The sequence below is a fragment of the Hippopotamus amphibius genome, chromosome 13 (genome assembly GCF_030028045.1).
Source record: "Hippopotamus amphibius kiboko isolate mHipAmp2 chromosome 13, mHipAmp2.hap2, whole genome shotgun sequence".
Lineage (NCBI taxonomy): Eukaryota > Metazoa > Chordata > Mammalia > Artiodactyla > Hippopotamidae > Hippopotamus > Hippopotamus amphibius.
Window position 1 is genome coordinate 79,353,003 of NC_080198.1, and position 11,191 is coordinate 79,364,193.

General features: G+C 33.9%; 1 protein-coding gene across 1 annotated transcript; it reads left to right on the forward strand.

Annotated features, from left to right (window-relative positions):
* Positions 1–9,775: 9,775 nt before the first annotated feature.
* Positions 9,776–9,952, forward strand: LOC130835313 (DNA-directed RNA polymerases I, II, and III subunit RPABC4-like). The gene has a single exon (XM_057706801.1). It carries the CDS (start codon positions 9,776–9,778, stop codon positions 9,950–9,952), a length of 177 nt encoding a protein of 58 aa, XP_057562784.1.
* The last annotated feature ends 1,239 nt before the right edge of the window (positions 9,953–11,191 follow it).

Sequence of the window (11,191 nt, forward strand, 5' to 3'; positions counted from 1 at the left end):
AAGAGTAAAGGCCTTGTTTAAAAATTTAACCTATGCCTAAGATAGTCCCTAGAGAACATCTGCTCTCACCACACTCCTAACCTCTTTTACAGACGTACTAACTTTACTTCATGTCCTTACAAATGCCAAGTACTATCTCACTTTAAGGCTTCTCACGTGAACTTCTTTTTTCTTGGAAAAAAAGAAAAAGAGAGAGAGAGAGAGAGAGAGACTCATCCTAGTTTGCTTTTAAAGTCATGCCCTCCGTCCGGTGAAAAAAATGATTGGAAAAAATGTAAAGTTATTTATGCTAAAGGGGACACACTGATTTTATAAACTATGAGTAAACATAACCAGGGAAGACATAAGCAGTAAGACATTAATAATCTTTGTTTTTCAGAACTGTTCCAGGATGCTTTATCCTCTTCCTCAAGGAGAATTCCCTGTGCTGCAAGCTCTTTCCATTGAAATTGATTGCTGAGTCCAAGATCACATCTGGCAGTGCTGACAAAAGGCAGTATCCTTAGCTCCTCAACTTTATACACAGCACACTTTCAGATGCTGTCCACACTGGTGAGGTAAATGAACTGGTATCGTGGATAAACAAGACTTTAAAGTGACTGCCTTCGGGGAACCCCTCTAATACTTTTCAAAATTACTTGGTCTAGATCGAGAACCATAGGGTAGCAGGGCTGGGATATGACCTGTGCTGCCTGACCAATGTATGCCCTGTTGCGGTGTCCTGACAACTGTAAACTCTGTTCCTAGGGTATAGGGTATACCACGTGTTATCTCTAGATTGTACTTCTTGTGCATGTGTTCAGACAATCAAGGCATGGCCTCAGCCCTGGATGACTTTCAGGTCAGCATTAACATACTGGCCAGAGTGTTGCTTGACTAATGCCTCAGGCCAGGTAAAAAAGGTTAATGTAGAAGCTAAAGAGGCAGTCACTGACTTTCTAAGAGAGATATTTATATTTAATGAGATTTGTTTTAACTGACTAATTCCAGGAATCCTGATGGACATAAATGAGATCAATATGCAGACTGATCTATGTGGGGTCCTACTGATAATAATTTTCCTGTAAAGATAACTTGACTAAATGCCAAAGGTATGGATTGTATAAAAAAAGGATTAAGATAACAGACTTGAGACTGCTGTCCTTAAAAGGATCTCCCTGCAAGATTGGCCTTTACCTAGCATCTGGGAACTTGGATTTTGGGAGGGTTCCTGCCATTCTTAGAGCTGATAAACACAGCTCACTGTGCCTAAAATGTTTGTAACAGCAATGTGGCTTATACTGAGAACCTCACTTTCTTCTGGAAGTCTCATATTTTGTATATGCTAGGCAGAGGGTGATTATATGACTAGCCTCTTATAAAAGTCATGGCATGAGTCGTTACAGTATATGCTGTCACAATTTTTGCTGAAGGAATTAAGCATGCCTTGCATGACTCCAATCGCAGAAGACTCTTCGTAAGCTTGCACCTGGTTTCCCTCAGACTTTGCCTCATGTATCTATTCCCTTTGTTGATTTTGCTGTGTGTATATTTCTATCATTATAAATTATAATCATGAGTATGGCTATATTCTGAGTCATTTTGAAAATCATCAAACCTGGGTATAGTCTTGGGGATCCCCAGCACAAAAAATATATCAATAATTACATTAATTATAAATGAATTATTCACACTAATTAAAGAGCTAAGATTGCAAGACTGGATAAATAAAAGGACCCAAATACACATCTCCATAAGATGCACTTAAAATTTTAAAACATAAATTAAAAGCTATGGAATGGATAAACATATATCACACACACAGTAAACAAACAAAAATACTGGTGCGGCTATATAAATATCAACAAAATGGACTTTGAGTCAACGAATATTAAAGAAGATGCAATTAAGGATACATTTACCGTATGACCTATTTCACGCTTAGATGATCACCTATGAGAAATGAAAACACATATACACACACAGTCTTTTAAATAAATGTTTGAATTAGTTTTTTTTTTTCATAGTGGCCAAAGCATGGAAACTACCCAAGTGTCCACTGATAAGTGAATGCACAATCTCAATGTGGAACAGCCATACAATAGAATACCAGTCAGCAAGTTAGCAATAATAAAAAATAAAAATCTAAAAAAAATTGAAAACTTATTGAGTTAAAGTAACCAGACACACACACACACACATGCTTATTGTTAACATGAAAGACAATAAGCTCTAGAAGCGTCAACTTCTTCAATGTATGGTGATAGAGATCATGTCAGTGGTTGCCTCGGTTTGGAGCTTGTGGCAATTACAATGTCTACATATTGTGTTAGAAATTACGTAAGTGGTTATACAATGTAAATACTGTTCACTAAGAATATATTTATTTCAATTTAGTTAATCATACCCCAAAAGTGGGCCCTTAAAATATATTAGGAAGGGTCCAGATGAAAAGTAGGAAATAACTGTGCATACTATGTAATATTCCAGCTTCTGGGGTAAGAAGCAGGTGCAAAATCACATTAATTTTGAGGAAAAAAATTTAAAACCTGAAAGTAGGAATTCCATTGTTGTGATCACTGCTATATCTTTATCATATAGGGCAATACAGGCATCTAGTTGGTATTTAATAAAAATTTGCTTACAATAGAATTGAGTCCATAGCATATGAAGTGTAGCCTATTTAATACAAGATTGGTGTATTTCAGCTTCCTGTTTTTTATTTGCTTTCATGTTGCAGGCATTTCTGATTATGTACCATTAATAAAATTTAAAGGGAATATTGTTTATATTTTCTTGTTTCATTAATATATAACTCATAGAATTAAAATGATCAGAAAAATAAATTATAGAATATTTATCAACATTTTAGAATGTCAGTAAGAAAGTCAAAAAATTTAAGTAAATATAATAGACTGTTAATTCCTTTTATGATGTTATAAGGTATATATAAGGTATATATCCTTTTATGATGTTATAAGGTATATAATTCCTTTTATGATGTTATAAGGTATATATAAATATAGTGTATATTTATATATATTTATACATGTATATGTTATCTATTATATATAATACCTATTATATATAAACTTCAGGATTATTTTGTTTAGTTCTTTACACATTTTAGCAACATAAGAATCACCTAGGAGTTGCTAAAATACAGATACAGATTTGGGGGCTTCATCCCTGTAATTCTCTTTCATTTGAATTGGGGTAGGGTCCAAAAATTTGCATTCCTTGCATGCTCTCAGTTGATACTAATGCAGTTGGTCCAAGAACTCCAAAGGTTCTCAAACTCAAAACTCTCTATTTTAAATTTTACTCTATTTTAAATTGTAAAAGAAAAAGAGGCTTAAAAAGGCTAATATTTCTGAATTAAAATTTTTTTCTAGGCTACTGACTGTCTCCTGATAGTCAGTTTCATGTTTTATTCTCCTTGCAATTCAAATGCCCATACTACCCAACATGATCTATAAATTCAATGGAATTCCTATCAAAATTCCAATGGTATATTTCTTAAATATAAAAAAAAAATCCTAAGATTAGTATAACTATGAAAGACCCCAAAGAGCCAAAGCAATCTTGAGAAAGAAGAATAAGTATGTGAAAAGGTGCTCAACATCACTAATCATTAGGGAAATGCAAATCAAAACCACAGTGAGAGCTCACCTCACATGTGTTAGAAAGGCTGTCATCTAAAAGATAAGAGAAAAGAAGTATTGGTGAGGATGTCAGAAAACAAAATTGGTGAGGATGGTTGTCATCAAAAAGAAAAGAGAAAACAAATATTGAAAACAAGTGTGTGTGTGTGTACATTTAGATATTCCCTTTTTTCTATATATACACACACATACATAGCATTCAGCCATGAGAAAGAAGGATATCCTGCTGTTTGTGACTACATGGGATGGGCCCTGAGGGCAATACACTTAGTGAAATAAGCCAGACAAATACTTCATGATATCACTTACATGTGGAACTTAAAAAAAGCTAAACTCATTGAAATAGAGAAGAATGGTGGTTGCCAGAGGCAAAAAATGGAGTTATTGGTCAAAGAGTACAAACTTCCAACTATAAGATGAATACATTCTGGGGATCTAATGTACAGGATAATAACTGTACAGTTGACCCTTGAATAACATGGGGGTTAGGGGCGCTGGCTCTCTACACAGTTGAAAATCTGTATATAACTTATTTGACCCTCCATATTTTTAGTTCCTCCATATTTGCAGCTCGGCATCCTCAGATTCAACCAACTAAGGATCATGTACTACTGTAATATTTACTATTGAAAAAAATCCAAGTATAAGGGGAACCATGCAGTTCAAACCTGTCTTGTTCGAGGGTCAACTGTAGTTAAAAATACTATACTATGTATCTGAAAATTTCTAAGAGAGAAGATCTTAAATGTTCTCAGTATAGAAAGCAAATGGTAATTACGTGACATGATGTAAGTATTAGCTAACTCTAGTGGTAATCATTTTGCAATATATAAGGATATAAAATCAACACATCAATATGCTGTGTGCCTTCAACTTATACAATGTTATATGTCAATTATATCTCAATGAAGCTGGTAAAAAAAATCCCCCAACACCAAAAAAAAAAAAACAAAAAACAAACAAAAACCCTATTTTCTACTCCTTTGCTATATAAAAGTTACTCTAAATTTAATAATTGCAGCCTCTTTTAAGTTTTTTTTTATTGTGTTAAGAAATAGGTCTTGAAGAAGTTAAAAAATGTTTTTCATAGCTATAAAGGATTTTTACCAATACTGATATTTTCTCATATTCAAGAATTGGCAAACTTTTTCTGTACAGAATCAGAGAGTGAACACTTCAGCTTGAGGGCCAGAAAGTCTCTGTTGTAACTACTCATTTCGGCAATGGCAACATGAGTGTACCCAGGGCCATGCATAACCAAACCAGAATGACTGTATTTGGCCCACAACAGGCCAGATTTGACTTGTCATAGTTTTTTGACTCAAGAATCATAGATTAAAGGTGATATCAAATTAGATAGAAAATTGTGTTTTAAAGTAATTGTGATGAAAATTATATTTATATATATAAATTTATGCAATAGGATTAAATTGGGCTTAGACAAATTCATATAAATATTGAATGTGAAAAAAGAAAATGAATGAAATAGACAAATAACAGCAAATTGGAGAAAAGAGGTAAATGAGGTATTAATCTAAACAAAAGAAAGGGAGTACCTGCATAAAATACATTAATATATTAGGATAGATAAAAAATTAATGACTTAGGGACTTCCCTGGTGGTGCAGTGGTTAAGAATCCACAAGCCAATGCAGGGGACATGGGTTTGAGCCACATGCCACGGAGCAACTATGCCTGTGTGCCACAACTACTGAGCCTGTGCTCTAGAGCCTGTGAGACACAACTGGAGAAAGCTCACACATGGCAATGAAGTCCATGCGCCTAGAGCCCATGCTCTGCAACAAGAGAAGCCTGCACACTGCAACAAAGAGTAGCCCCCACTCACCACAACCGGAGAAAGCTCGCATGCAGCAATGAAGACCCAATGCAGCCCAAAATAAATTAATAAATTTTAAAAAAAGAATGAAAAAATATTAATGATTTAAAAAATCCAACAGCACATGCTTTGGAAATAAAGGAAAGGTGAGTTAAATCCTCCATATATTACTGTACAGGAAACAATAATACATAACATTAAATTTCAAAGAGTAAAACATGATTCACTTCAAATATGCCATATATATTTTATAAAGTATTGGGTGGGCCAAAAAGTTCGTTTGGGTTTTTCCATAACATCTTATGTAAAAACAAACTTTTTGAGTAACCCAATACAAAATATTGTACTGTTTTAAAAGCGTATCTTGAGAGTCATTTGATTTTCCATGTACATGTCATGATTTATTCAATTATCATGCTATTAATGGATATGAAGTTTGTTTTACACTGTGCTACTACATAACTTACATGTGGAAATGTACTTCTAAGATACATTTCCATAAGTGGGTTTGCTGAGTCTTAGGCTAGGAGCATTTAGGGAATTGGTAGCTGGTGACCAGCATACTCATTATCATTCATTTAAACAAAACATATCTCCAAATAAATTATGTGGGATTACCTACTTTTCAACTTTGTCTTCATCAGCTTTCTCTATCTTTGCAGATCTCATTGGGAAAATGTGTTATTTCATTGTAGATTTTTAATTTGAGCTAATTTTATTATCCTTTATATGTATTACTTCTTTATCTGTGAGATAATTTTCCATTTACCCTATAATAATTCACCAGGCTGCATCTTATGACTTGTGTACTTTTGCTCATGAATATTTGCAACATTTATCCATGTTGTGAATATAGCTGTAGTTTATTCATTGCACTGCTACCTATTAGGCCACAATTCCACTTCTCCATTCTGTTGTTAATGAACAGTAGTAATCTTCACTGAGATGCATTAGTACAGATACATTATTTTTCTCCTCCCATTCCTCCTTCATACAGTTCATATAGTGCAGCTTAATTTTGACAATTATAGTTATGGTCATTAAAATAACTCATTTTATTTACTATATATTCTCTAAATTATTAGCATTTTTAAGTATCCAGATTTATAGATTACTGTAGTCACAATGGCAATAGTGCAATGCTGTTATTATGTTGATGTGGGATGGGTGAAAGAATAGTGACCAGGGGATAAACAGACTGCTGCCAGCTTTAGCAGGGGTGACTATCTTCAAGCTAAATAGTAGAAAAATAATTTTTCCTTGTTCCAAACCAAAGATATTCAACAAGTATTCTATCAAGATGGAGTAAGGGCTATGACAAATGAGAATAACAACATAATAATTTTGGTTATACCTTCAGCATAGTACTTCTCCTGAAGTCCTATCAAATATTAGATATGTGTTTTCCTTCATTCCACTGACCAGGGACCTGCAGGTGTGTTGGTAAGGTTGGTTTCCTCCTAATTTCTTTTTACTCCTCACAAATAGTGCCTCCTTATTTTCGTTTTCACTTCTTTTGGTTTTCACTTCTTCTCCAATAAAAATCAAAATGCCATCAGACTATTCACATCCTGTATCATTTAGTTGCACTGTCCTATGACACACACTAGTGCATATGCACGTGTATGTATACATGTCTGAATGCATACATGTCCATACATATGCATATATATGACTACACATATTATATATATATATATATATAAAATATATGTATGTTATCAAGTGTATCACCTCCAAGATCATCATTTTAAACTTTCACTACTGATTACCTTCTTTCATTTTTCAAAATAACTTATTCCAGTATTCTCACTCCAGATATCATTCCACCACTACTTTCATCAAATTTATTGGTACTACCAATAAACTTTACTACACCTAACTTTTCCTCCCTTTATCATCATTCTCTTGTTCCTGTCTATATTTTTAACACTTGATTGTCAAATTTCTATCTCTGGTTGAAACTATAGTCATCCCTCAGTATCCACAGGGGATTGACTGGTTCAAGACACACCAGGCATACAACATCAAGTCCCACAGTGGGCCCTTCATGTCCCAGATTCCACATTTGTGGTTTCAGCCAACCATGAATCATGTAGTACTGTATTTACTACTGAAAAATCCATGCATGAGTGGACCCTTGCAGTTCAAACCCATGGTGTTCAAGGTTCAACTATAGATCATTTCACATTCAGTGAATGCACCCAAGGAGAAAAATGTGATTGGAGAAAAAATAGAACAGCTATGCTTACTCTTTTTAAGTGAATTGAGATGCTTATCCATCTCAAGTGGTGTATTATTTCTTCTAGGCAGTCCTACTCTTTTTTCTCTAATCAGTGAACTCACAAAAATCTCCAGGATGACCATTTTCTCTTATCAAATCTCAAACATCTCTTCCATTCTTTTATCAAGTCATCATCTATTTTACAGAAAATACAGAGACTAACAGAAGAAAAGAGAATCATTTTCTTCCAGAAAATACTCCAACTCACCTGCATCTGTCATTATATTCTGCCTGTACTCCTGTTACGGAAGATCACTTGCTGTATAACTCTTCACCTCATTCTACTCAACATAGGCCTTAATGTCTTTGTGGTTAATTGCACAATGGACATAAAACCCTTCTAGACATTTTTGTTAATGCTCCTTTCCAAGGCTAAAATAAAGCATGAGTCTTGGTTATACTTTCAGGACAGCACTTAACCAAAAGACTTATTATTTAGAAATACAGAAATGTTACAAAGCAGAAGTTAGAAAGACAACCTGTAAACTGTTACCACCAGTAATGGAAAATATATAGAATTTATGTTCTTCCTGTGATCATGCTCATAAAAGGATAAAACATTACATCTTTGATGTTCCTGTCAAAAATGCCTAACCTGAACCCAAAAATGAAGAAACATCAGACAAATGTAAATTGAGGGACAGCCCACAAGATATAAATGATATTGAAGACAAGAAAAGACTGAGGACCTATCAGAACATATTAAGGGAGATTAAAGAAACAGAATTAAATTTAAGACAAAATTCTGGATTGGATGCAGGACTAGATTTTTTTTTTTCTATAAATGACATTAGAGGGACAATGGGTAAAGTTTTAATAAGGTCATGAAATGAGATACTAGTACTGTATCAATGCTAATTTCTTAAGTTCTATAACTGCACTATGGTTAAGGGAACATCTTTTTTTCATTCCTTATCCATTACTAAGAAGAAACTTTTAAACACTTAACAATACCTTCAAATAGTAGCAGAAAATTCAACAGGTTTTTGTCTTGCTTGCTACAGTATGTGGAGGTTACTGACCTGATTCTGCTTGAGAAAGATACCTACAGAATACACCATTCTGAATTAATTCTCTTGTAGTTCATTTCTAAACTATTTACTGAGCCTTTCAAACATATGGCTTTAAATATGCATATTTTATACAGAAAATTGCTTGAAACATTTCCGTGTTCCTTGAATAACCATTATGTTTATATGCATAAACCAGGAAAGGTCTAATTGCTATTTGCACGGATTATTTACAGCTAAGTGGTGTATGAAGAAATAGAGTCCATAAAAATGCTATTGTGTACAAAATCCAATCTGTCTTCCTCATTTTAATTGGGTGTGAGAATATCAGTTTATAGATTTTGGAAACATAGCCATATAAATGTTTCTCACAAAGAACAAAGGTTATAGAAGTAATCTGTCAACTAAACGCTTTAATAAACTTTTCCTACTGAATGGCTTATTTTCACAGAAAACTGGGTTTGCTGTTTCCAATAGGTCTATCACTGCAAATGTAAATATGCATTTTTAAAATCACTAAGATGCCACTTTTATTCTGCAGAACATACTTGTTAATTTATCTGATATCCTAGTAGTAACTAAACACATCTAACATTGGTGGCCACAAGGGAGTGATACTGTTTTTTTGGTGCTGCTGTTTTCATTTATTTGGCCAAAATATCTGAAGTATTTAAAAATAAAGAAATGGTTAATACATGGTCACTGATCTCAGAATATTCACACTGAAGGAGAGCAGAGGACAAGATAACTACACCTTCTTTTAATGTGTGTGTTTCAGTGGTAACAGTAAATGATTCTACTCTGCTCTGATCTAAGCACCAAAAGTTACAACAGTCTCACGACTGTAAATTACCACAGTTCTCAATTATTTTAAGTTTTTATATGTAACCTACTGTAGTTTTGTCTCTTCTTAAATTTTTATGCTTCCGTTTTCTTTCAAAGAGAAAGAAAATAATGTTCTATTGAGTGAGAAGTTTCTCACTTCTACATAAATACTAACGATGGACAACTCTAAAGATATCCAATCCTCAAATCAGCCCCAAATGATAAATATCTGTAGAGAATGTCTCACAGAAAATGAAATAAAATCCAGATATCCAATCAGATGCAGAGAATGTGGATGCAGAACAATTTACAAGAAAAAGACTAAAAGACTGGTGGGTTTCAATACTCGATGAAACATGGAAATTCAGAAGATTATCTTCATTTTTATTTAGATTTGCTATTACTGTTTCTCATTGTTTTGTAGCATATTTCTCTTTATGAATACAATTATATACATATGATTTTATTTAATTTTAAAATCATATTTTATTTAGATATCTATTAATACCTTATATTAAGAATTTCCTTTTTGTTTAATTATATGACCTAATTTTATTTTATTTTATATGTAATGTGCCATAAAATATGCAAAGGTTAAAACTGCTTTCCCAAAGCAAACCTTCAATCAAAACTTATAATCATCTGGGACGCTTGTTAAAAATGCGGATTTCTAGGACCTTCAAAAGGTCTAATTAAGTAAATCTTCAGACACTACACTAGTTCTATATCACTGAGCGTAAACTCTCTAGCATTATATGGTACAGAGTACACCAATGCACTTGTTGTCAGGGTGCACACGTTATTTTGACAGTTTTTCATTTATTACTTGGTGTAGGCCCTTCTGTATTTCTATATCATTCTTAACAATTGTTTTAAATGTTGGCAGAGGGAAGAGAAATTCTAAAGGTTGTTTTACGTAAGGCAAAATCTACCCCAAGTAAAATGTAAATAGATTATTAAGGCAGGTGTAATTTCCCAGGTGTAATCATTCATGGAAATCAAAAATGCTGCTTTCAGGATATAAAAAGCATCTGGACTCGTTTACACTGAATCATTGCTCAAATATAGAATCTTTTGCCTTGATTTTAGGGACATGGAATAGATGATCACAATTACACTATATCTGTTCCAGGATTTCATCATTATAGAATGTCATGATGGGTGGTGCAGTGGTTAAGAATCTGCCTGCCAATGCAGGCGACATGGGTTCGATCCCTGGTCTGGGAAGATCCCACATGTGGTGGAGCAACTAAGCCCATGGGCCACAATTACTGAGCCTGCACTCTAGAGCTCATGAGCCACAACTTCTGAGCCCATGTGCCACAACTACTGAAGCCTGCTCACCAAGAGCCTGTGCTCTGCAACAAGAGAAGCCACCGAACTGAGAAGCCCATGCACTGCAATGAAGAGTAGCCCCTACTCTCTGCAACTAGAGAAAGTCCATGCACAGCAACAAAGACCCAATGCAGCAAATAAACAAATAAATAAATAAATAAATAATAAAAAAGAAGAATGTCATGTTGGCCTTCCTAATATTCATTTTAAATATTAAATATATTCTAACTTTATTAATAGCTAATATCTGTCTCTGA

Excerpts from the sequence above, each read along its gene's own strand:
- LOC130835313 (XM_057706801.1), top strand. The coding sequence starts at position 9,776 with ATGGACAACTCTAAAGATATCCAATCCTCAAATCAGCCCCAAATGATA.